A 27388-nucleotide genomic window follows, 5' to 3' on the forward strand; every position below is an offset into this window, starting at 1 on the left:
TCATCTGTTCAGGTGGGCTGGTCGCCACCAGGTGGGTTTCACAGGTACGACCAAGCATCGTTCCGGTGCTACCAAACATCGTAAACCCTTTCCTCCCGGGACCATTGAGATGCACCGTTAACGTTTCGACGGAACTTCCTTTCGGACTCTGAAATGAACTTAAAGTGGACAGTGAAACGATTTCTTCTTATGTCGTTTTCAATCTCCCACTTGCTGTTACTTGAGGGTGAGTCTGACAGTTTTACTTTTCACCAAAAATGTTATAATAGTCTTCTAATAAAGTTTGCTACACAGATATGAATGTGAACTACATTTAACAATATAGAGGGATATTAATAGACTACTCTTTCCATTAGTAAGTCACATACCCTTACAAGTTATTTGTTAATATGATTGGTGTAACATTTCTTTCTCTTTACTATATTTCAGTGGTCATTTGCTTTTATACATATCATAAAGCATACTGCTCTCCCTTACTGCACCTTCATATTATTGTTTCCTAACATGACATCTAACTGCTAAATCATTACAAATGACACAGATGTGAATTACTAAAATGTTTCTGATAGGACTCCTCTTAGCTACATTGCAACAATTTTTCTACAATACATAACGGATACGTATTTTAAAAATGGAATGTTAATTGTATAACTTTGTGTTTAGGAGCTCAGAGTCGACTTTCAGTGGCAGAAGGAAGAATACAGAGGTAAATCGTAGAAAGAAATGGAAAGAAATTGTCCTGACATTATGAGTGTGGCTAATATATAATTAAAATTGTGTACTAAAAATGAATCTGTTTTATATTTCCCAGGTCATTTTCACAATTGTATAGCAGACAGTGATTAATGCATTTGAACTTTCTGTTTCTATCATTGGAGTGTGTGGCTGAGATAGCCTATGAGTGTGTTTGCGAGTGCACTTGTGTGTGAGGGTTCAGTTAAGAATAGTGTGGAGTCCGAATTCAAGTGGTGTAAAGTGCACTTAAGTCTCCCCTCTGACTGTTTCTTCCCACTAATGTGCATGTTTGTGTGTGTGCAGAAGGGCTAATGCACTTCGGAGGAAACGGGATCTCCTCGGGGAGGAGGTTGGTACACTACACCTAAGAGAACCAGAGGAGTTCAGGGCACCCACAAGCGCACAACACCCTAACCGGCACAAAGCTGTCTTTGTAAAGAATGAGACACACATACACTTTCTCCCACTCAATCTGACGCAACTTTTAAGTTACAGCAGCGAGTTACCAATGGTACAGCACTGTGTCACTGATGCTGTTAAAACTTAAGACTTGTTTAAGGAACTACTCTAAGTGTTTATTGTTTTCCAAGACATACAGACCACTGCTGTCGGAGGGTACTCTGTCACGCAGCATTTTACACAACTACACAGCCAGAGATTCCTCTTCAGGTAAATATGCTGCTTATGAAGCGACCCATTCACAGATGCTTAACACCATCATTACCCAGATAGACTGGGGTAAATGAACTCGAGCCTGTTTGTGTCTTTCCCAGAATATTGTGGCTGCCTCAATGGTGGCTGGTGTCAGGAGGGCGGTGTGTGTGACTGTGCTCAGTTCCAGGCACTGGGAGACCGCTGCCAGATCAGTGAGTAAGACACACAAACACACACAAACAACTACATATCTTCCTTTGGTGTGGGATCAGATTTGTCAGAATATCATAATAATAATCTCAGCATACAGTATACAGTTACACACTCATTAAACAGGAATGTGTATGAGAATGTTTCTGTGTGTGTGTGTGCATCAGACTCACCAATCATTCAACAAAGGTTAATTACATGCACACACAGTATTAATTATCAGATTTCCCCACATCGCCCCACCCCCCCAACACACACACACACACACACACACACACACACACACACACATACACACTTTACTCCCTACAGCAGCAGATATAAAATCACATGCAGTAAGGTAATAGGGTAAGGGCTGAGTGATGAAGGTTCTGGTTTCTATATTCTGAACAGACTCCTTATACAGACTATCAGGAGATCTGAGGTCGCAATTATTGTAAAGACATTTTTCTTTTCTCATGTTGGAAACAATATAGTTCCTTAGGGACCTGTAACTGAACTGAGGCTGGAAATGAAATCCTAAAATAGACTATTAACAAGAAAATAAATAATACACATATTTAGCACAGCCATGTAAAACATAGTAGCATTAATAACAAGGTTTCTCCAAAAAATCATAAAAGCGACATTTAAAGATAAATAGTCCAGCTTCCCACCTGGATTGCTACAGAACACATGTTCTAAAAATGTTCAATATGATTGGGAAATTTTGTTAATTGAATTTTATCTTGTAATTAAATTATGTGATGAGGGTCTTTATCATTGTCTTGACATCACCAGCTATGGGGATTTCCTGTAACAAAGGGCTTTTTTTTTAATAAAATGTGGGTATTAATTTTCCGCTGATGAGATTAATGAAGATGATAACCTACCCTCTTAGTTTGACAAAAAATGATATGCGTCACCACATGAAACTGAATGTTTGAACATCTGAGTGAATTGTCCATTTTCCTCTCAGTACCCAACCAGGGCCAGGATAGAGACGGGATCTGCAGGTCGTGGGGTCAGCACCACTACGAAACATTTGATGGAATATACTTCTACTTCCCTGGAACCTGCTCTTATATCCTGGCCCAGGACTGCCACTCAGCTGCACCACAGTACACGGTGTGGGTAAGAGCATACAAGAGCTAATCTCCACTGAAATATTTAACCAGAATTTAACCTGTATGTATACGGGGTGGTTTGGCTTTTTTACAATAACACCATGTTTACATTCAAACTAAAATAATCCATAAGTCACTTTAAGAAGCTAAAATTCTTTAGCTTAATTTTTTATGTTATATATACTTTAACCAACCAAAATCCTTTGACAAACAGGAATTAGATAAGGGTTATATAACAGTAGGCGGCATGCCAATTAGCAGTTATTGTCAACCCTGTAAAAGATGTAATTATCATATTCCTTTGGTTAGTTTTAAATTGTCTGTGTTTGGTATACAGCATGTTCCTCTTGACTTATTACATCATTTTGCAGTTTAGATTTGGGAACAGAAGACTACCTCATGTTGCATTTAAAACTCATATTAAAGGGATAGTTATGGTTTTTTGAAGTGGGGTTGTATGAGGTACGTATTCATAGTCAGTGTGTTACCTACTATAGATGGTGTTCATCATGCCCACAGTTTGTAGATACATGAGAGCAATGCAATTTACTGCTGTGGACAGGGGCAGCAACAAAACTTATTTTAGACACCTAAAAGAACAGTCCACTTTAAATAAGTGTTCGCTATGTTTATGATATTTTCACTGCTCTATCTTGCCGCCAGGCAGTCCTTTCCAACAGGGAACTGAATTAAAAGTGAAACCTATCTATGCTCTCTTCAAGCCACAATACAATTTCACTTCAGTTTCACCGGAAAATATTATAGATATATGCCGACAATTTGAAGTGATATTGATTTTGTAATAGGTGGACCTTTCTTTTAGGTGTCTAAATTACTTTTTGCTGCTGCCCCCATCCACAGCAGTACATTTCTTTGCTCCCGTCATGGCACTCCTGTCTGCTTCTTCAAACTGACGGTGTGCCGACCGCCATCTACTGTAGGTAATACCCTGACGATAAGCACCTCATACAACCCAACTTCAAAACACCCAAACTACCCCTTTAAAAGCGGACTTTTCCTGACCTTGTTTAAAGGATAAGTCTGGTGATATTTTCTGTTTTTGTTGCCTATAAATCCCATGAAAAGACCAAAACTACTGAACAAAACTGTTCTACTAACAAATATTGTTTAGTCAAAGCCTAATATACAGTGGATTAGTCCATTGTTTTCCAAAAACACTCAAAAACACAATAGTAAGCCACACTGTTGGACTGCGTGACATGTTTCTTTACTACAATAGAAATGGGCACTGTAGTTTATTGTTTCCTCCAGTTTGAGTAATATTTGCTAATAACTGCAATGCAAAGCTTTATTTTAGCTAGATTAACTAACCGATTAATTGTTGTTTCTGCTCTTTTCCTGCCATTTGTAAACAATAACAAAATAAAGAATTTTACAATTTTTTTCCTTTAAACTGACAAATAATGCGAATAACATCAAATTTTTGTAACATTGCTGATTAAGGTATTTTGAAATTAACTCTGTCTATGCTTTGCATCCTCTGTCATACATTGTTTGAGAGTTATAACATAAGTAAATCAAGTTGTTGCAGCAATTCAGAGGGTATATTACAACAGCCATTTTGTGGCAGTTGGTTGCAGCATCATTAACAGACAGGTGACTGTTTTTTAGAATGCTAGTTTAGGTTACAGGCCGTGGTTAATCCTTGGTACAGTAATACACATCCATCCTTTTCCCCCTGTGACCCTTTTAAAAAAAATCTCTTTCATCTTTTTCTTGTCTTCTCAGGTCCACAACAGCAGAGTGTGTGACGGAAGTGTGCATTCATGCCCAAGAGCTCTCAGTCTGTTCTTCTCAAATGAGGAGGAGATCCACATCTCTGGATATCAGGTCCACCAGGGAGGCCGCAGGTGTGTGTGTGTGTGTGTGTGTGTGTGTGTGTGTGTGTGTGTGTGTGTGTGTGTGTGTGTGTTGCTTCTGCTGTAGAAAGAAAAAGACACAGATATATTTTGAGAGTCTTCAATTCAAAACATCTTGACACAAAACTGTAAGAACGGAAATGGAAAAACAACTCAGTGACCCACCGCCCCATCAACACCCACCATTATGAGCATGATTTTCAAAAAGCTTGCATTCTCTGTCACTCTCTTCACATGTTCGTCTCTGAAATGTCAGGTTAAGTCTGCCTCAGACTGTTGGCGGTGTGTTTATTGAGCGACTGGCTGATTACCTGCTGGTGAAGAGTGTGTTTGGCTTTTCTTTGGCCTGGGATGGAGGCTCGGGCGTCTACCTGAAGATGAGTGAGGAGCACCAGGGGGGCCCCTGTGGCCTGTGTGGGAACTTCAACCATCTTGCTGGCGATGACCTCACCACTCCCCGTGGTAAGACCGGCCTGACAACCCCTCCCTTCCGCTTATGCCTTCTCTCAGCACCCACTCACCTCAATTATTATTATTATACACTCAACACTGATTCTGGCCAATTATAGGAGTGGTGGGAGCTGGAGCCACAGAGTGGAATGATAGGGGAGAACTGCTAGTTTGTGGTTTGAATGGCTGGAAGGAGCAAGAATTCTTCCTCAGATGACCAGTAATATGAACTGCAGTCCCGTACTTGTTTGAGCAGAGAGCCGTCCAGTAGAGCGAAGATGAGCTGAGAGAAAGAGGGTAAACAAGTGGAAAGGCTCCGACTATAAAGCTACAATAGACATGGCACATTTACAAACACAATTTTATCACATTTCCTCCTAATGCTCAATTTCATTTTTGTTTTATTAGATTAGTACAATAAACAATGTTTTATGTTGAATATAAATGTGTTTGATGACAATATAGAAAGAGAAATAATTGTGTTTGAATAGTGCATTGACTGTACAGTTTCTTTACCCCTTGTATGTGCTTAACAATTAAATGATCTGTTTCTTGTGGCTTGGCTGTGTGTTTCAGGCATTCGGACAGATGAACCTGCAGTGTTTGCTAACAGCTGGGCAGTGGACCTGCCTCACGAGAGAGCCTGTCCCTCAGTAGACCTTGACTTCAATGGGCCCTGCCACTCTGAGTCAGATATGGATGTAAGAACCACAGACACGTTCCCTCTACTCAGTATTACTATTGGCATACACTCAATTGTATGTCAGCATAGTATACTATATAAATATTTTTACTGCTTGGCAGAAAATAGACCTACTAAAGCTTTCATGTGATTCAAAGACAAAACAACTGACATATCTGTTGATGTTTTAAGAGGATGGTCCTTGTGAGTTAAAAGACTGCAACAGTGTTTGTTTTGCTGTACCTCTCTGTGTATTATATTATGAGCTTTATATTCATACCATACTGTATTTATTGTGAATGTGTGCAGGATGCCATCGAGAAATGCAGTGCACTTCTCTTCTTCCCATTTCTGTCATGTCATGAAAACATTGACCCAAATCCCTTTGTGGCCAGCTGTGTGTCCGACATTTGTGTGTAAGTCAAAACACTTTGTTGATACATTCAACTTTTTCTTCAGCCTGTCTTTTCTTTGTTGTTATCAGTGTAAGCCCAGTTACAGAATAAACCTTCCACCATTAGCTACAGTACAGGATTCAGTCATAGAGACCTTTCAAATAAAATAAATGCAATTCCCAAAAACAATTCATTTGTAGTTTTGTTTTCCCCTCTTTTTTTTGTTTAGATCTGATGACGAGGAAACGTTTTGTCGAGCCTTGGTTGAGTACACCAGAGCCTGCTCACATGTTGGATACCCAGTAAGAGAGTGGAGAGACAGCTTCCCTTCTTGTTGTAAGTTACGACTGAGGCTCAACGTACATTTATATTAGGTCAACATGTATTCCATGCTTGTGCTCTATAATCTGCCTTTGTCTGAAACTCAGGTGTTTGTGTTTATATGTAGATGATGGCTGCGAGGAGAGTTTTGTCTATAGAGACTGTATCAGTTGTTGTCCACCCACCTGTACATTTGAAAAAGAGTGTCTAGGAACCAACTTGCATTGCCTGGATGGCTGCTACTGCCCTGATGGTATCTAATTATTTACCAATTACTGTTAAATAATGTTAGTTGATTGACTTACTTTCTTACTCTTAACTTTTCAATCCTCTTTTCCACAGGTCTTATCCTACAAAATGGAACATGTATTGCTGTTTCTCAGTGTCCATGTGTTTACCATGGTACTTCATATGTACAAGGACATGTGCTTCAACAGGGCTGTAGTGTTTGGTAAGTATGGTAATGTAATCACTCGTGAGCATTCATCAGTCCAGCATTGCGTCATTTCCTTTTGCAAGAAATAAACACACTTTCACATAAGGAGTGAAAAGATAAAATGCATGTAAATGCGTACAAACAAAAATTACAATCCAAACACATCAAATTACATTGACATCTATAGGATCTCCGGTTTTTGTGTCCCCTGAAAAGTGGCGCTACCATGAGTTTTTTTGAAGTACCCATGTGCCGTTCTGATGTATGTACTCTAGCTTTGCCAATGTGCTGTTAACCTACTGTATGTTTTTTTAGTGTGTGCATGGGAGGAGTGTGGAACTGCACTGAGAACAACTGCACAGGTGAGTTTATGCTTTCAAAACAGGTCAGTTACTGAAGGGGAAACTGTGAATTCAGATAAATTACTGCACCTTTTCTCTCTTCTCAGCCGAGTGTTCGGTGGTAGGTGACGTGTTTGTGACGACATTCGACGGTAGGATGTTTCTCCAGCCGGGATCGTGTCAGTACGTCCTGGCAAAGAGCCGCATCAGCAGCAGATTCACCGTCACGCTGCAATATACTACCTGTGCAGAGGTAGCGTGCATGATTACTTGTATACACAAACACACTCTCAACAACCATGCAGTTTTCTTTCTACATAAATATAACCGGCCGTCTGTGTGGTCTGTGTGTCTACAGCAACAGGTGTGTATTCAGTCAGTGACAGTGGTGTTGGATGAAGATGTGAGTCGACAGATCACTTTGACCAGAGAGGGGGAGGTGATAATTGGTGTTAACCCGGTGCCTGTCCTACCCTATGTTGATGGTAGGAATCATAAAAGCTCTTTGATAAACCACAGGTTTATGTTACATATCAAATAAAGTCAGATTACGCTGAAATAATTCCTCATCGTAATGTAATAAAAAGATGATTACATCTACCTTCTTTGACAGTAATTTCATCTTTGATCATGGGTTTTCGATGTTTGTTTCTGGGTACATAGATGCATTGGAAGTGCAGAAGCTGACCTCCGTGTTTACACAGTTGAAGGCAGGAATTGGTCTGAGGCTGCATTATGATGGTCGAGGGGGGCGGGTCTATCTGCAGCTGGACAGCCAGTGGCGTGGACAGACGCTGGGCCTTTGTGGAACCTTCAATGGAAATCTACGCGATGACTTCCTGTGAGCAAGTACTTCCCAGTTATAGATCGATGTTTTAAATATCACTCTACCTGACTGCGTGTGTGTGTGTGTGTGCGTGTGTGTGTGTGTGTGTGTGTAGGTCCCCAGCAGGAATGATAGAGGGCACACCTCAGCTTCATGCCAATGCTTGGAAGGTTTCCTCTGCTTGTGTGGCTCCAGTGAACCTGCCCATCATAGACCCATGTGAGATGAACCAGCACAATGGTAATAATGGCATCATCTGTTTTTAGCCTTTTGGGTGTACTTGCTGTGTTTACATTGATTTGGTATTAAGAAAATGGAAAGTAAGCTACAGAATATTTCACACGAGGAGGATAAATTTCATGGGCTTAAATGCCAGCAGTTCTACAGACTGCACTGTACATCCGGACATCCGAAATATGATTTTAATAGGGCTGTCAAAAGCAGCCAAAAATTGTACAGGTTCGAACTATCTAATCTTGCGCGTTATGGTACCCTATCCTAACTGGCTGTGACCGATGCACCGTTTTGAGATGAACGTTTCTATTTGTTCCTGTTGCTTGCTTTGACAGCCCCAAAATTGAAATGAGAAGTTATTGGTACCATACCTCTCTTTATTTCTCTACAAAAGCTTTAACAAGGTTGCAGCTGGCTGGAGGGAGATCACCAGGGAGTTGAAAGTTTCCAACTTGCTGTTATCTATATTGTATGTCCTTTTCTGTAAATATTACAATATATAGTGTGTGTTTTCGGATTAAAAAGTACAAACATTGGTATATAGCAAGTAGGTAATACTCACCCATCTTTTAAGTTGTTATGTCTTTAGTCTGATCTTGAGCATGCAGCTGATAGGTACATGGTTTGTTTACATGACGTAGCGCTTGCTGTTAGGACACGGTGTCACTCACACTGCGGCCGAGTTTTCTGCCATTATTACGGATGTTGTAGATTTATTCCTTTTTCCTCTTGACTTAAGTTACATTCAATTTTCAATAGATAAAGGTGTTGCGTTATGTAGTGCGCACAAGGAAGGTAATCATCATTTGTTCAGACGACAATTTGAAATGTGTTGCACGGGGTTGTGTGTTTGTGTGTGTATATGTTCTAGTATTCTATGCATCCCAGTGTGAGGTGCTTCTGAGGAGTGTGTTTGCCCCGTGTCATGGCTACATCAGTCCAAACATCTACCAGCAGCAGTGCCGCTACCAGGCCTGTCATTGTGGAAGCAGCTGTTTGTGCACCGCACTGGCTCACTACGCTTACCTCTGCTCCAAACACGGAGTTAACATTAATTTCAGATCACACGTCTCTGAATGCGGTGAGTATTTTATCCATACTGTGTTGTTTTTAAAAATACTTTTAAATGTATATCCCAAAATGGTCACAGATTGAAATGGTGCTATATGTGTGGATTGAGTATTTGTGTTTGTTCAGAATCAGAAAAACTTTATTGTCCGTCAGAGTGATTGATGTCTTTGATGTGGCTCACACAGTACAAACATAATTGTGTGTGTGTGTGTGTGTGTGTGTGTGTGTGTGTGTGTGTGTGTGTGTGTGTGTGTGTGTGTGTGTGTGTGTGTGTGTGTGTGTTTACACAGGAGTGGTGTGTCTTGGAGGCATGCTGTACCACTCTTGTGTGTCGTCTTGTGGGCGTTTCTGTCGCGCACTGTCTAGCACGGAGACGTGTAAGCCTGACGACTGTGCCGAGGGGTGCGGCTGTCCAAACGGCAGTTACCATGACGATGTGCGCCAGCGCTGTGTGCAACTGTAAGACTTCGCCACCTCATATATCATCCTAATAAAAGTCATCAATTGCTATTTGGCTGGAACACACCTACATGCAAACACCAACAGAGAAAGCCTCGTCCTTAGTTAATGTAATTAGAATAAAGTTTCTCCTCAGGTCTCAGTGTCACTGTTACTCCATGGGTGGTGTGTCACAGCCAGGGGAGGTAACCTTCAGCGCCTCTGGCCCCTGGTGAGTCACAGCTGGCCTTGACCGTCACTGAAAAGTGAAAACTCACTTTGGCTGCTCTGCTGATCGCACACAGTGTAACATCTCCACACACTCTATCTGTCTAATACAGCTGAGAAAGCAATAAAAGCTTAAGTGATTGTCAAATGAGACGTAGAGCTCTTAAACTAACCTTGTGTTTGCTAACATTACTCTTTTTCTCGAACACTCATCTCTTTTTGTCTCCCTTCCTGTCTCCTCCATCAGCCTGTGCAGAAATGGGAAGATGGAGTGTGTGCCAGAGGAAAAAGGTAACCTCTCCGCACTCCCCCCCCCCCCCCCCCCCCCCTCCCCTCAGTTCCTGCTCTCGTTCTTTCCAACAACAAAGTGTCGTTTCAGGCTGTGTCCCTCTTGCTGAAATCAAGAGCCTTATGTCTGTGGATGTAACTTGTTTCCCATGACTGGCTGTTGTGTTTGATGTTTAAGGCGACTGGGGCATTGATTTTCTTAAGTGTGTGTGTGTGTGTGTGTGTGTGTGTGTGTGTGTGTGTGTGTGTGTGTGTGTGTGTGTGTGCGTGTGTGTTTTTGTGCGTGTGCGTAGAGCCAGATAGTGTAGAGGTCGGGGAGTGTCCAGAGGGTAAAGTGTACCACAGCTGCAGCGAGCAGAGAGGAGGCATGGCCTGTGCACCGACCTGCCGTAACCTGATGTTGAACCTCACCTGCCCTCCAAGCACACCATGTATCCCTGGCTGTGTCTGCCCTCCTGGGTAAATACGCATCTGCTGCCTTCTAATATTGTTGTCTATTACAAAGACCATAAAAGTTATTTTTCCAGTTCACTCGGAAAAACGTACTAAATGTTTTGAGTTATTAAGTTTCAGGGAATTGAGTCCTTGTGTTCATTTTAGAATAAAAATCTACTTGCAGATTGTGTGGAAAAAATGCTTGAGATTAGTGCTTTATTAGATTGACCATTTATTTGCTGTAGTCCCTGCTTGCTACTGAGTTGTCATGCTAAGATAATGTAACTTTGCCAAAAAAATCAACAACTTAAGGAAGCTAAATGTTAATTATAATGGATTACAAAACACTAAATCAAGTCTCTGCAAGTGGATTTTCATTCTGTAATGAAAGCAAATGAAACCAGTTGTTGCATGGAAACTAGTCAGTAGTCATCTGTAATCAATGAGAAAAACCACAGGTTTAATCTTTGTGTATTTATTTAAGAAAAACTGACATGTACAATTGTGTATGCTTGTGTCAGTTTCAAATTGAAAGCCTTCATCAAGGGCAACTTGACCATATTCAGTGGAAGGTTTTCTTATTTACTTTCCATGCCTAAATTATAGTATGTTTTAGTAACAGAACTGGGAAATTAACTTACTGTAGTATGGGTTTTAATTCAGGTGTTTGCATGTTCTGTACGTCCTACTTAAGTTATGTTTTACCTGTGAAGGCTGGTGCTGCATCATAGCAAGTGTTACTATCCAGAGAACTGCCCTTGTGCCTGGCTGGGCCTTGAATACCTGCCTGGAGAAACTGTGGAAACACCATGTTACAAATGGTACACACCTTTACTGCACTCCCCATTTGTATTTTCCCATAGATGGAGAAAGATCTTACTGCATTTAGTATGTGTAATTCTGCATGTATGAAGTTGTTTCTAACAAACTGTATCCCAGAGCATAACATTGTATAATTCATAGTACAATGACTTTCTCTTTACTCTTCTCATGTTCATCTGTCTGTCCGTCTCCTCAGTGTGTGTCACCGTGGCTATTTTAACTGCAGCTACTCACCATGTCCAGCTGTTTGTACTGTCTACAGCGACAGACACTACCACACCTTCGATGGCCTTGAGTATGACTACTACTCTGACTGTCAGGTCTACTTGCTTAAAGTGAGTAGATTGATTGTGTGTGTGGATCTCTATAAGTACAGTGTTACATGTGCAAATAAAAGTGTAAAGTGACATACAAATGACCTTACAAATTCATAGATTCAGTTTGGGCACTGGAATGCTAATCAGGTGGTGTAAGAATGCTTGCGCTAGACTGTGTCAGAGAAGTGTGTGTGTGTGTGTGTGTGTGTGTGTGTGTGTGTGTGTGTGTGTGTGTGTGTGTGTGTGTGTGTGTGTGTGCGTGTGTGTGTGTGTGTGTGTGTGAGAGATAGTATGTTTTTAAGTGCAAAGAAGGAGCATCCTCCATGTTTCCTGGCCAAGACTGGTTTGGATCAGGGAAAGATGATCCAAGCTTGTTACCTTGGAAGAGAGAGGGGTTTTTAATTAGAGCAGATTAAGGTGTGTGTGTGTGTGTGTGTGTGTGTGTGTGTGTGTGTGTGTGTGTGTGTGTGTGTGTGTATGTGTGTGTGTGTGTGTGTGTGTGTGTGTGTGTGTGTGTGTGTGTGTGTGTGTGTGTGTGTGTGTGTGTGTTGCTGGGTTTGCACCATGGTAATGCTAGCAGACGATGCTCAAAGCTGTAGCGACACAAAGAGACCAGTGTTCACTTCAAACCCCAGGACTCCTGCGCTCCCAGGGATATAGAATTAGAATTAGCAGAACAGACATTCCAATTCAGACCTAACAGGCTGCCGACCACCGTGCAGACCTGAAAAGAATGGGGAAGCAGGTCAGAGCAGTGTCTTAATTGCCTGGAGGTGCTTCCTCTTCTTGTCACCCCTCATGTATCCAGAATGACACTGTTTCCTGAACAGGTAGAGTCAAATTTCAAGTTATATTTCTGGTTTCTGCCTGCTGAGGCTGAAGAAAAAGGGAAAGGGTGAACAAACATACAAAAACATTGTGTTGTGTCCTTAGGACAGAGATGAAAGGAGCTGACAAGACTTCCCTCCCTCGCGAGAGTAATATTTTGTCTTTCCCTCTCAACAGAGTTCAGGAGAAAGCGAGGTGTCCATTGTTGCTCAAAACAAAGACTGCTATGAGAGCGGCATTGTTTGCATGAAAATACTGGTCATTCATGTGGGACTTACCAAGATCTACTTCACCGACAACTCTGGCAGCCCTGTATGGACTATACCCACACAGTCACTCTCTCTCTCTTTACCACTTCATTTATATACCTGTGTCTCTTTTTTCCTCTAACAAATATGTAAATTAAATATATCAATACAAATCCAGTGAATTCTGCTAATATTGATTTCCATTTTTTGTCTTGCCTTAGAGCCCGTCCTCTGTTGTAGGTCGAGGATCAGAGTTTGAGCTTTTGAAAGCCGGCTACTACACTGTGGTTCACTTCTCAAACCAGGACCTGACCATACTCTGGGACCGCAAGACTACTGTTCACATTAGAGCCGGACCTCAGTGGAAGGTCTGGACCAGGAGCAGATTTTACAAGATATATACATATATATATATATTATAAACTGTTATTATGAAAGGACCCTGAACGCATGGCTCAATGTCTTTTCTTTCTAATTTAGGGCCTTCTCAGTGGGCTGTGTGGAAATTTTGACAGTGTGACAGTGAACGATATGACCACCTCCAGCCACATGGAAGTCAATAATGCGCAGACCTTTGGAGATAGCTGGGCCATGGGACAGGTATGAGTCAGCCCAGCTACTCCACTCCATTGATTCTCCCTTACCCTCTTTCCTCTTTCTGTCTTTGTGAATCTCCCACCACTCCCTCTTTCACTCCTCTCTAGCTCTCTGTTGCTCCTGTAATTGATGTGTCTCCCTTGAGTCCACTGTGATATTTAAAAGTAATCAGACACTCAATCACCTTCTGTGTGTGTGTTTTGTGTGTTTTAGTGTGAAAGTGACTATGTAGTTGAGCGACCGTGCGAAGGCGACTTAGGCAGACAGCCATACGCCAAGAGGGAGTGTGCTCTCCTCTACAGCGATGTCTTTGCACCCTGTCACAACGTGGTGAGTGCCATTGAACTGGTGCACACACATACACACAAACATGGAAAGGTTATCTTGCAGCCGTGGGAGTAAGGGTTGGCGTGGGGTTATGGGAACAACTCCTAACTGATCCCAGTGAATACGCTCCAATGCTACACACACACACACGCGCACTTAAATGTTTTATTACAGTGTTGTATTTCTCTATGTGGCCAGCAGATGGAGCTATGTATATACAGTATGTAAAGGGCGCACCTCATAAATACGGTAGCCAAAGATAACGTTGAGACACCCAGACTTACTTTACCATAATGGACATGTAAGAACTAACCTTGCATATTTTTTTTACAATTCCTTTGTTCTCACGTGTGATGCTTTTAATGTGTTTTCCGGATAGTATGATTATTGATGGTTTATTGTTCATACTTCCCCTCGTAAGTAAGTGCTGTCATGGCACTGGTTTGAGCATTACTCCCTTCTTAGTAAGAAACAGACACATCTCAGTTTTTATGACTTAGCCCAGAGACCAAGATCTGCTAATGTTCAGCACTGACTTCTATATGCTTGTTATTTGGCACTGTAACCTAGCATTAAAATATGAGCATATTTGTTTATAGTATAGTGAGAAACATAGCCTTGTTCTTTACTTATCATTCTGAGTAGCAGGGAGGCATCTGCACTGATTAGGCACTTTACCAGGAAGAGTTTGTTTTCTTTTCCTTGGGTTGTTGTAGAAAACACAGTTTCACACAAGTAAATAGATCTGAAGGGTAGTAGCTGCAGTGACGCTTTTATTCTATAAGTTCATGGTTAGATGACTCATTCAGAGTTTTCCTTTTGCATTCAGACAAGAGAAGTGACTGTCACATTCAGATTTCTTGTCAAATCTGAAGTAAGGCAAGTAATATTTAAAAATGCCAATGAAGTTATCCAAACATACATATTTTAGTGGCTTTGCTGGCATTTTATCCACATCATAATTGGAGAGAAAAGCACCCATCCATGGAAGTTACTGAGAAAGCTTGCTTTCTTGAGAAAAAACACCTTTTTTTCTGGCTTTTCAGAATGTAAGTGTCCTTGTTCTGCAAAGACACATTCAGTTTGTCTGATTTGTATAATCTGCATGACAGGACATCTTTGGTAGCCAATGTCAAACTTAAACTCATGAACAAGGGAGATGCATGGTCTTACAGAAATTGTACTGTACTAGAGAACACAATTCAGTCATCCTGCTGTATAGGTATAGGACAATTGACACATGTTGTAAAAACGGATACACTCCATTTTTACACTGGATTACTCCAGAGAACCTTTTTAATAACGGGACTGTATTAAATTGCAAGCCTGATGCTACACTCAGGTTGCAGCACCCTAACCTAATCAATAGTTGTGCTTCTCACATTCAAAAGAGAAGGAAACAATACATATCAAAGTTTTGATGGATGAAGTGTGCTGTTTTTGTGTATTGCAGTAGCCCGTGTCAAAAACACAGAGGGCCAGTTAACTGTGCCTTTGGACAGACCAACTCATTGGTGATGCATTGTGTCTGTGTGTCATAGAGCTCATCTGATCCCCTCTGCACCAGAGGTTGACCCACATTCCTTTGTCCTGATATCTCATCACTCCTTCCCTGTCTGAATAATTGAAAACTACTCACCCCCTCAACAGTGTCCCCCAGCGACAGTCGCCTGGTTCATTTTATGATTGTGTGTTTGTTTGTTTGTGACTGTGTGTGTTTGTGTATGAGCATGAAAATATGTTGTGCGTACCCTCCAGGTGGATGTGGCCTGGTTCTATAGGAACTGTCTGACAGACACTTGCAATTGTAACCGTGGGGGAGACTGCGAGTGTCTCTGTACGTCTATTGCTGCGTATGCACACAAATGCTGTCAACAGGGGGTCACAATTCACTGGAGATCGCCCTCTGTCTGTCGTGAGTACACACACACGCACACACACACACACACACACACACACACACACACACACACACACACACACACAGACACACACACATGCTTATTGTACTTTTGTCAGGGATGTGACCCCTGCTTACCTCTTTGACCCACTTTTGCCAGTCCTTTACAAACACCAATATTCTGCTATTTTTCATCTCATTCACATGTTACATCAAGCTGTTGAAATGTTTTATAACTTCTGAACTGTCTTGCTCTCTTTTAGCCTATGATTGTGAATACTATAATCAAGGTACGTATGAGCGAGGGTTAGTTGTTTTCAGAGAGCTATTTTGTTTGATTGTCATTTCCAAACCTTACACACTCTGATTCCCTGCTAGATTGTCACTACATTTACTTCCTTTCTCTTTCACTTGCTTCCCCCGTAGAGCTAGGTGATGGCCCATTTTCCTTGGTGAGTGTTGTTTTCAATGACACCATGATTGGAGTGAATCGTAGCAGCAGCTCAGTGTTTCCTCTGGTGAGAGAGAGACCAGGACAGTTGCCTGCCCCAGGCTTACTGTTCAACTTCATGATCACAGAAGGCTTGCAGAAGGACAGAACATCTCGTGAGCATCCACATTCCCACAATTACACACTGCTACTCTTTGTTTTTTGGGTGAATTAACCTCTATTCGCTTATTTTCACAGGTGTCCCTGTGGTGTCACTTGAGTCTGCGGAGAGGCCAAACTATTTCCTTGTCGTGTCAGGAAACAGCCGTCTTCAGTTGGAGCGCTGGAGTCGAGGGCCAGAGTTCAGTCACAGGGCAACCTTTATCCAGCACCAGGGGCTGTTTCTGCCAGGTCACACCTCGTTCGAGCTTGTCGGCCAACCTGGCATCTTTCTGACACTGACACGTACTGCTGCACGAGGTCAGAGATACGACTCCTCAGAGGGCTTCAAAGCCAGCAGCAGCTTCACACTGGAGGGTCAGAAACGCATGCATGTACCCAACAGACATACACATGTGTGTTTACATAAACACAAAAACAAACTAATCATGTGTTTTTCCTCTCCTCTGGCAGAGAGTAATTTTGTGATACCTTACCGTATGATGTGTGAGTGGCGCTACCAGGCCTGTGCTAGCCCTTGTGTCCACACATGCAGTGACCCAGCTGCCACCCGCTGCCAGTTCCTGCCTCCGTAAGAGACTTGGTTTATTGAAAGCACACATTATATAACCAACATTATCAATGCTTAGCTCAGGTACTGAAATAGTTTGCATATGTTTCAGTGTGGAAGGCTGCTTCCCACGTTGTCCCAAGAACATGGTCCTTGATGAAGTCACCAGAAGATGTGTCTACGCAGAAGACTGTGAGTACAGCGGATGAGTGTTTTGCCATAGAGCAGTTAAGGTTTTCTGATGCAATAAAAAAAAAATGTTTAAATCAATAAAAAATATGTACTTCAATATTAATCGTTTCTACCAGGTGTGTCCCTTCCCCCAACTCCGACACCCTTTGCATATGTGACGCGGTCCAACAGAACTACTGCAGCACCATCAACAACTACAACCGCTACGACCACTACTACAACTACTACTGCTACCACAAGGCCTAGAACCACACCCACCACTATGACCACTACCACAACCACCACTGCCACTACCAGAGCAACGACTACCTCTTCCACTACTGTCAGGCCCACAACAACAACCACAACTCCCACTACTTTCAGTACGACATCAGCCACTGAGCATGTCACCACTCCGCTGACCCCGTCTCCATCGACATCTCCTCCTGCTCCTCCCACCACTATTGTTTCTACCACTCTCACTCCCTCAACCCGGCCAGAGACAACCACTCTCAGCACGACTGAGATGACCCCCACTCAAACTACGGTAACCACAAGGGTGACCACAACCAGCACCACAGCAACTCCCTCCATCGCACCCACTGAGGCTACCACAGTCACCACGACTGCTTCTGCTCAATCCCCTACTACTCTTTCTTCCACCACCTTGCCTTCCACTCCTACCTCAACCAGCGTTACCACACCGTCGACACCATCGCCGACATCCCCAGTAACTTCCACTCCACCTCCTCTAACCTCCCCTTCCACACAGCCACCACCCACCACAGCAGTCACAACTGCCGCCACTTCTGTCCCTGAAACCACCACCGAAACGTCGGCCACTCCTCAGCCTACACCTGTGGACACAACCATCACGATTGAGACCACTACCCCAACAGACGCCTCAACAGCTATTGTGACAACCACAGCACTATTTCCTACAACCATTGAGCCCACCACTGAGCCGTTATCCACAGAAATAATCACAAGTCCTGAAACATCTTCTGTAACAGAGGAAGCATCAACCACACATCCTCTTTTCTTGCCCACTACTCCCTGCACAGTAAGTGTTATACTTGCACATATTAAAATTGATGGGACAGTTAATTACGTAATTGAGGAATTACATTAATTGCTTTACTTACACTGGTTTCAAGTGATTATTTCGGCATCTATAGGCATTTTTCACAGCAGACATTTTGACTTGTCATAGTAGGAAAGGCACAGGTGTCAGTAATAACATTAAGGATGGCTCTGTTCTGTTTAATGTTAAGTGTCCCAGTAAGTAATGGCAGTGTGACAGTGAGCCAGCATGAACAATATCAGGACCTTTAAATTGAAGCAGTTAAATTAAATTCAGACGTCAATAATTTTAATGATAACTGTGCATTTCTTCAGAGAAATAGGACTTTTTGACTTTTAGAGATATTAGTATAAACATTACACTGTGCACTCCTTAGATTATCCATGTGCATATTATTACTCTATGTACATGTTTTAATCCATAACCTTTCTGTATTTACAGGTAGGCACTACTGTATAATGTTGGGTGGAAGGAAAAGGTCTGCAGATGGCTATGAAGGAGGGCTGAGACATGTAAACATGCTTTGTGAAACAAAATGTGTGTTGTTGTCCCCACAGCCTCCGTACTCCTACCGCATTGATGAGTGTGCTGAGTTCATCTGTTTCAATGGGGAGCTGCTGCTTCACAACTCCTCTCTACACTGTCGCTACAACACCACTCAGCCCCAGTGCAGTCTGTTGGGCCTGCCCATCCTCATCAACACAGACGCCTGCTGTCCACTGTGGCAGTGCCCCTGTAAATTTGGTTTATGTTAAAAAACTGATTTGCCCTGTGTAATTGCCATTCAGTAATAGGCAGCGGTAGTGATTAGAATCCATTGTTTACAGCAATGATCTGTGTTTGATTGTACTGACACAATTTGACTTGCCAGGTCGCTGCACTGTGATGTCAGACCTGCGTGTCATCACATTTGATGGCAACAATGTGGCCTTGTATGATAACGGCTCCTACATCCTGGTTAACCTGCCCAGAGAGACTATTATTGGCACCGTGGAGAAATGTCCTACCAGCCAGGTAACGCCCTGAATAAAATATGTATTGCATCATAAGACATCTCAGAACTATTTTGTGAAATGTTTTTGTTTTTTTGTAGAGTGTAAACTCCATCAGACGAACTGTGAGTACATTCTCTTCTCCCCCTATCATCCCCTACAATTGTTTTTGCATTAAAATCAAAAGCTGTTATTCAATCAATAGATATTGTCTTGTATCATGACATTCTCTTATTTCACTCCTCTACAGAGTCCTACAGGTGGAACATCTGGTCTGTGTTTTAGGAAGCTGAACATTACTACCTCCTCCTACAGAATCATTATCAACCGGCTAGATCGCAAGGTGAGTCTCTTAATCAAATTTGCTGCCAAGAGTTCAACTTATCCCACGTAAATAATGTCTGCCCATCTGTCTCTAGGTGACAGTGAACTACAGACCTGTTAGACTTCCATTCTCCCGTCACTCTCTTTATGTGGAAGACACAGGCAGCATGTACCTGATCCACACACCTGGCGGGGTCAGCATACAATGGTATCACAGCACTGGCATCTTGGTGCTGCAGTACATCGCTCCTTATAATGCATCTGTGCCCACTCGAGGCCTTTGTGGTGAGTCCACACAAACACATCAGCTTTCACTACATCAGCAGTGGCCTCATTTATCTAAGTGCCTGCTATCAGCACCTAAAGGCTTAATGTCCAAGCAGCAGCATCACTTTGACTTGAGTCATTATTGGATATGACAATTTGAGATGTTGAGGGCTATTTGGTTTAATTAACCACACACACATTATCTCACTCCACGTATATATTGCTCAATGACAAAGCAGCAATATATCTCACACACACACACACACACACACACTTAAACCAAACATATGTCTGCACATTATGTCAGGTTGTTGTGATGGGAACCCAGAAGATGACCTGAAGCTGCCCAATGGTACAGTGGTCCGAGAGGTGGGAGACATGATGCTCTTCCTTCAGGCTTGGAGAGTCCACACAACCGATGAAACAGAACACACACGCAGAGTCGGAGACAACTGCACCATCGGGGACTGCTCCACCTGCCTCTCCATGCTCCGCCAGAGAACCTTCATGCCATGCCACAGCAAGGTAGCTACAGTATACATGCAGCATTTTACAAGGTTGATCATGTTTAGTTACTTTGCCGTGACTCCAGTAAGTGGATTGATTGACGAGTCAATAAAGAGAAAATCAGCCTGCCAAACATTCTCTGGTTCCAGCGTTTTAAATTTGAGGATTTGTCTCTATTTCACATCAGTGTGAATTTAATGTCTTTGGGTATTGAACTGTTTGGAGGATAAAACAAGCTATCAACAGATCGATTGTAAAAAATTATAATTTCTTAAGGTCCTTCATGACTTTGGCCTGGTTGTGTGTTTCCAGGTTCCTCCAGAGCAGTTCTGTGACATCATGTGGGCGGGGGACCTTCACTACAAGGATCACCAGTGTGACTTTCTGGCAGCGTATGTGGCGGTCTGCTACACACATCAAGTCTGCATCAGCTGGAGACGACACAACTTCTGCCGTAAGGAGACACAAATGCAGATGAACTTATTCTTGTCTCTCATTTGCTCATGCATTGCTAAGTGCCTGTCATCCTGTAGCATTGCGGTGCCCCCTTGGTAAGGAGTATCAGCCATGTGTGAGCACCTGTGCCAGCCGCACCTGTCTGAACAGAGAGTACTACGAGGAGACCACCTGCTCCTTCATCAGAGAGGAGTGTGTGTGCCGCGGTGGAACCATTCTGCACCGCGCTGACTCCCCTTACTGTGTTACTGAGGATCGTTGTGGTGAGTGACAGACTAATTATATGCCTTTTGTGATGAAAATGGAACTGTCAGAGACTCTGAATTCATTTTGGACTGTATATTGCTCCTAGACTCACATACAGTGTGTATTTACTTGGCTTTGATGTATCCAGTGTGCACAGATAATGAGGGTAACCCCCGGGCCCCGGGCGAGGTGTGGAATGGCTCTGCCCGCGGCTGCTGTCTGTACAAGTGTATGGAGAATGGTTCTGTGGTGGCTGTCGAGCCAGACTGCAACTCTGTCCCTATACCGCTGTGTGAGAGGGAGGGAGAGTATGTACTGGATGTGTTGGAAGAAGGAGCCTGCTGCCCAAAGAAGATTTGTGGTGAGTTTAAAGATTAAGTTCTTCTTTGCTGAGCAGAGCATCTGATCCAAGTACAAACTTCTGGAGATTGCATTTGAGAGATAGTGGTTGGTTTAATCTTTTCCCTTGGTTCTGCCCTTAAGTCTCACCCTCTATAGTAATATTATATTACTGGTGACGGTCCACCTATTCTAGCTAACCAGTATCCCCAAATATTTCTAATTTCAGAGACCAAAAATCACAACTTTTCAGTGAACATATATGACTCATTCAATTATTTTTTTCTCCTCGTCTTTTTTTTGCTCCTTGTCAGAGTGCAACATGACCATCTGTGACAGCGAGGCTCCACCTTGTGATAATGGGAACAGGCTAGTGATTGGTTACAGTGCTCTGTCCTGCTGCCCCGAGTACAGATGTGGTGAAAACAAACTTTTAATTGCTCCACTTTTGACTGCAAAGTTTTGAGACATGTTGTAAACTCATTTTTTAATGGGATATTTGGCCTAAACACTTTGCTGTGACTGGTCTTTCTCAGAGTGTGACCCCATGGCATGCCCTCCTGTGTCTGCCCCAAACTGCAGGGAAGATCAGTTCCTAGTGGAGGTCAGGGGGGCAAAATCCTGCTGCTACTCTTACCTTTGTGGTAAGTTTTAATTGTGGTTCACAGGTCAGTCTAAAATGGAAATCGGAAGTCTTTGGCAGGAGGTTGGCCATCTGCTTTGTCTCAATCTTTGGCACCTCCATCAATTACAGCAACAAAACTGAATTTGTTGTTTGTTTTTTCTGTCTGAGCAGTGTGTGAGTCATGTATTGAACCCATTCCAAGTTGTTCACTTGGAGAAATTCTGGCTGTGGATCTAAACACAACCAACAGCTGCTGTCCACAGTACTATTGTGGTAAGTGTGTGAGTGTGTTTTTATATTTGTTTTTTTTTGTGTCTTTTTCTTCAAAGTCATGCTTGTACTTTCTCCCATGTGTTGCAGTGTGTGATGTCAACCAGTGCCCTAAATCATCTGTAACCTGTGCACCTGGTCTATCTTTGGTTCAAACCGCTGTCCCTGGGCAATGCTGCCTGCAGCACCACTGCGGTACACACTCAAAAACACTCACATACATATGTATGCATCCTACTTGTTGCTGGTGGGTGTTGAGGTGATCATTGGATTAAAAAGTTGTTATGCCTGTCACGTATTTGCATAAACTTTACGCCACCTCTTTCTTTAACTTTCTGTCTGTCACTCCCAGAATGCCAATGTGAGGACAACTCTCTCCCCATCTGTCAGGTGGTAAGTCAGTAAAAAGCTGCATCACAAGTCACTGTCTCATCAGGTCTTTGCTTGAAGGAAGAAAAAGTGAGCAAATTCAGTCAAGTCAGCACTCTGTTTTTCTCTCAGGGGGAAGTCCTGGTTGAAGTTCAAGACAGTAGCACCTACTGTGGCTGTCTTCAGCATACATGCCGTATGTGTAACGCAAGCGTGAAAGCACACACATACACACACACACACCTGACACTAGTGTGACCAGTGACATGCTGTAGACATAGTTTCATCTTTTGCCTCACACTGCTCAATTTCCAGGCTCCCTTCATCTTAACCATGAAAAAAGATTTTTATTTGTTACTTATGGTAGGGTATGATTATTTATCCTATGTTTTTCTGTGTGTGTACAGAGAAAGCAGAGGTGTGTCTTTTCCAAGGGGTAACAGTACTGGGCCCAGGCCAGTCTCTGGTTCAGTACTTTGAAGGAGAGATGTGTTACGCTGTTCACTGCCTGCATCACAAAGATCCAGATTCTGGCTTCTACGCCATGGAAATTACCTCTGTCAACTGCTCCCAAAAATGTGGGCCTGTATGTTTCCACATGTACAACATTTAGCACATGCCTCGTCTACTTGTCTTCCCTTCTGTGTCTTGTACTCATTTTTCATTTCTGCATTCGTCTCATCTTTTTAGCACCAGGTGTACGTAACGTCTACGGACCCTCAGGTGTGCTGTGGCTCCTGTAAAAATGTTTCCTGTACTTTCAACAATGAAAACGGCACAGCAGAACTTTTTGCTGTAAGAACAAATACATCCACATGTGCTCAATGCTCCACTTTTTTGAGCAGTGCTGATTCTGATTGTGTGTGCAGGCAGGGAGTTCCTGGGTGGAGAACTGTACACGTTACGACTGCATGGAAACAGCAGTGGGTGCAGTGATACTTGCCTCTGGGGTGATTTGTCCGCCTTTCAATGAAACAGAGTGTATTCAGGTCAGGACCTCTAAATGTACTATATAAATGAATTTAATGTTAAACTCTTGAAGCCACTTGTTTTTTGCATTTAGTTTCAGGTAGAAATGTTCTGATGCCTAATTATAGTTGTTAAAATGGACGCTGTTTAATACAGATTCAACACAGTGTCAAAAATAAACAGCACGGCTTAGTTATTATGTTTCATTCCCTGCTCACAGTCGCTTTGTCTTGATGGAGCAGTTGGCAAATATTTATATATCAACTTTCAACTTTTAACTGTCAATTATGACTGGATGCTAATTGATAAGTGCACCCGTGTTATGTATAAAAATGTTTATTTTTGACTCTTTAAATTGTTTTTCCCATCATAAACTCTGGTTTCTCATCTTACTCTCTTCTTACAGAATGGCGGTGTGGTTCAGAGCTATGTGGACGGTTGCTGCAGGACATGTGAGTCTCCAAATTTATTTGATGCTTCTGGTAATGCTTTGAGCTGTCAAAGTGGTGAGCGCCTTGTTGCCTGGCAGTGGTTGGGCTTTTTGGCTGAGTGGTTGGGGGTGGCCTGTTGTAGAGGGTGGAGATAAAGCCATTTGTTGGCCTTTCACTACATTTCCCACAATCCCTCGCTTTCCCAGTTTGTTCCCCTTCTGTTGACACAAGAGCCAGCACAGCTTAGACAGAAGGAATATTTGGTGGAAATGATCAATACATTTAATAGGCTGATGAAATATGACAACATTTAATAGGATTACTAAGGCAATATACAATTTCCTGAACTTGTGCTTTCATGATGATGTCGTGTGAACTGTTCTTCATGTCTACTTTACAAAATTATATTAAGTAATGAGACATTCCTAAATTGTTTGGATTAAAGCTTTAATAAACATGCAGTGGTGCCATTTTTCTCTCCTCTGTGGATTCGGCATTGCAGCCTCGCCCGCTTGCCTGCTTTTGCAGCGACCTTGCAGTTTGGCCAATAAGGTTTCTCCACGGTGAGCGTTTTACCAATGAGGATGCAAGATGGTGCAAGGGTTTGAGTCTGCCCTGCTGAGCTGCTCTTTGTAGTACATCAAATGACTGAGTTCCTTGGCTGGCTGCCCGGAGTGGCCCAAAAAATAAATGAAATCCATGTGCATGCCAGCTGCACTGATTTCCTCCTCTGTGTGTTTGTGAGTTACGCTGTACTGTGATTTTTTGAACCAAACGTAACCTTGTGTGTGTTCTCATGACGTTCTTTGAACCTGGCGGCTGTGATCCTGACGATGCTCCCAGGTTCTGGAGTGGGTGTTTTACCATTTACCGTTAATCCCGTAACCCCCACTGGTAGTACTAACTGTGACACAGGTACCACCACTTTGCACTGTCCCACTTACAATGATTATTTGGCATACTGGCACTCAGTGACTCATTCACCTGCAATTTCAAGCTTTGTGTGAATGTGAGTCTATTGTCTAATTTATTGTCTTGTCTTTTCATTTCTTCCTCTCACCAGTTAACCCCCAAAACACACTACAACATGAACTAAGGCTGCACGATTATACCATAATGATAATCACGATAATTTTTTAACAATAGTGAGATCACGATTATACAACACGATTATTGGTTTTAGAGACAAAATAATTTGATTGCACGTTCACATGCTGTGCTTTATTCATGCTAATGTACAAATATTTGCATCAAATTAGGTTGTTCTTTAACTGAATTCAGTGCATTTTTGTTTTGCCCATCTGCTCTCTGTTTTGTAATAGAACAGAGAGCAGACATGCAAAACATGTAATACACAGTATATTACTCTTTTAGACTGCAGCAGTAACATTCAGTTTTTCAAAGGCTGCTTTTTTTAGGATGCATGCGTAGCGGCATGACAGCTATACAAAACAGGAAGCCAAAACCTCTCGATTGCCATCTGGCTGTTGGTTTAGGAAGCGCTTCATTTGATGAACAAAGATTTATATTCGATTAATTGTGCAGCCATAACATGAACAACATCTAACCTTGCATTAATCTAATTAATAGTGCCAAACTATCCATCAGACAATATGCAATGTTTAATATAAGAGAGAAGGCTTTATCAAATCAAAGTGTTAACACCAGTTGTGAAACTAAATAAGCTGCAGTGTTACACATTCATCCATTAAGAAAAAGCTGGAGCTCATTTACTCTTTTCCTACATTCCAGCCCTACACATAATCATTTTTTAACCAGCTTTGATTGGCTTAGAAGTAAGGTTAGGTTTAGGTCAGTAGCCAATAAGAGAGACCAATCTCTGCTGTGAGGAGTGTGCCCCTCCCGTCACTCAACTGTCAATCAAAGCAAGCTCCTACTGCTGGGCAACAAAAACACCTGCTCAATAGGCCTCTCGGGTTTGTGTGAGTGACAGATCTCTGCAGTAAAACGATCAGAGAGTATGTTTGTGTGAGAGCATATGTTTACCATTTTATATGTGTGTGTGTGTGTGTGTGTGTGTGTGTGTGTGTGTGTGTGTGTGTGTGTGTGTGCGTGCGTGCGTGCATTTATGTATGAACTTGCATCTTAATGTGTTCTGCTTTCAATTTCAATTATTTTTTTTATTTCTGAGTGTTATTCTGTGTATGCAACTTAATTCTGTGTGAACATGTGTGTAGGTAAAGAGGATGGTAAGACTTGCAAACGTGTGGCCATTCGAACTACCATTAGAAAAGATGACTGCAGGAGCAACGCACCGGTGAGAAAAGAGAGACATGCTAACTAAATTGTCATTATTACATTATTTAAAAAGTTTAAAAACTCCTCCTGTCATCATCCTGTCTCCCTCCTCTTACAGGTAACCGTCTATTCTTGTGATGGGAAATGCCCGTCTGCCACCATATTCAACTTTAACATCAACAGTCACGCCCGGTTCTGTAAGTGCTGCCGCGAGAGTGGACTGCAAACCCGCTCCGTCACACTTTACTGCTCTCGCAATGCCACAGTCGTGGAGTACAATTTTCAAGAGCCTCTGGACTGTTCCTGCCAGTGGAACTAAAAATATGGTCCAGGCAGAAAAATGAATGAGAGCATAACAAATGAAGGGAATGCATGAATAGGGGGATGAATTCTATTTTTACAGTACTGATGAACGAGCATGAAAACCAGCCATGTTTCATTGTATTTGGTATATAAGCACACTTTGCAACTCTGAGTCGTAGTTGTAAGTTAAAAGATGTTGAAAATAACTGAAGTAAGATTGAGATGGTGTTCAAGTAGTTTTGTCTGCACATTAGTCTTTATTTTCTTGAAGAGCTGCTGTGCCAACCCAGTCAGCTATCTAGTGCTTTCGGGTGGTGGTGCGATGCCATTAGCCTCTTATCCTACTGTATATTAACAATTGATATTATGTTGACACAAAAGTTGTTGCATTTTTCATATCCGCTGTTGGGTTCAAATACTGTACATGCTTTAAATTTAGCCTTTTCACAAATAAGTGTTGTGCAAAGCTTTTTTCCTTAGAAAAGTTTAATGTGACCTTAGGGCTTTTGTAGTTTCTGTATTTTGTAGTAGGGGAATAAAAGATTTAACAGGTGTCTTTGTCTGAATTATTGCAAGACTGGCTGACCTCATGACCTGCAATGTGTCCTTTTTAAACACACTTAGGAGTTTCTCATCCTCAAATCTTATTAAACGCACACTCTCGTCCTGATTCAGCATTTGTAGTGCTGACATGTGTTTGTGCTTCTCTTCTCAGAGATTATTGCTGTGTGGGAGTCACCTCTTCATAACAGAACCCCTCAGTAGACTCAGCTCCCTGTGTGTCAATCATTTCTCCCTTTCACATTCCTGTCATTCCACATGGGCCAGCTCTCCTACCACACCCCAC

General features: G+C 42.3%; 1 protein-coding gene across 1 annotated transcript; it reads left to right on the plus strand.

Annotated features, from left to right (window-relative positions):
- The first annotated feature begins 153 nt into the window (after nt 1-153).
- Nucleotides 154-26951, plus strand: otogl (otogelin-like). The gene is made up of 57 exons (XM_068723809.1): nt 154-226; nt 664-706; nt 1039-1123; nt 1326-1404; nt 1509-1601; nt 2558-2712; nt 4455-4576; nt 4842-5047; nt 5612-5736; nt 6027-6133; nt 6342-6448; nt 6561-6686; nt 6776-6884; nt 7185-7231; nt 7318-7463; nt 7569-7695; nt 7874-8051; nt 8152-8276; nt 9142-9351; nt 9632-9800; nt 9937-10011; nt 10255-10298; nt 10589-10754; nt 11444-11551; nt 11749-11887; nt 12875-13009; nt 13167-13313; nt 13426-13545; nt 13756-13872; nt 15628-15784; nt 16033-16059; nt 16196-16375; nt 16458-16736; nt 16833-16950; nt 17042-17121; nt 17238-18163; nt 18742-18919; nt 19056-19198; nt 19278-19301; nt 19427-19519; nt 19596-19785; nt 20075-20292; nt 20587-20728; nt 20808-20993; nt 21125-21337; nt 21630-21734; nt 21852-21959; nt 22112-22213; nt 22301-22405; nt 22563-22603; nt 22712-22775; nt 22987-23165; nt 23270-23374; nt 23449-23568; nt 23955-24000; nt 26178-26257; nt 26357-26951. Exons 1-57 carry the CDS (start codon nt 154-156, stop codon nt 26555-26557), a joined length of 7893 nt encoding a protein of 2630 aa, XP_068579910.1. The 3' UTR covers nt 26558-26951.
- The last annotated feature ends 437 nt before the right edge of the window (nt 26952-27388 follow it).

Source organism: Cebidichthys violaceus, unplaced genomic scaffold (assembly GCF_023349555.1).
Source record: "Cebidichthys violaceus isolate CVI_PGR_0920_01 unplaced genomic scaffold, fCebVio1.0.p SCAF_3, whole genome shotgun sequence".
Classification (NCBI taxonomy): Eukaryota; Metazoa; Chordata; class Actinopteri; order Perciformes; family Stichaeidae; genus Cebidichthys; species Cebidichthys violaceus.

Coding starts and splice junctions, on each gene's coding strand:
- otogl (XM_068723809.1), top strand. CDS start 154: ATGAACTTAAAGTGGACAGTGAAACGATTTCTTCTTATGTCGTTTTCA. Junction 8,052..8,151: donor AATCTACGCGATGACTTCCT/GTGAGCAAGTAC, acceptor GTGTGTGTGTAG/GTCCCCAGCAGGAATGATAG. Junction 16,376..16,457: donor GCAGAAGGACAGAACATCTC/GTGAGCATCCAC, acceptor TTATTTTCACAG/GTGTCCCTGTGGTGTCACTT.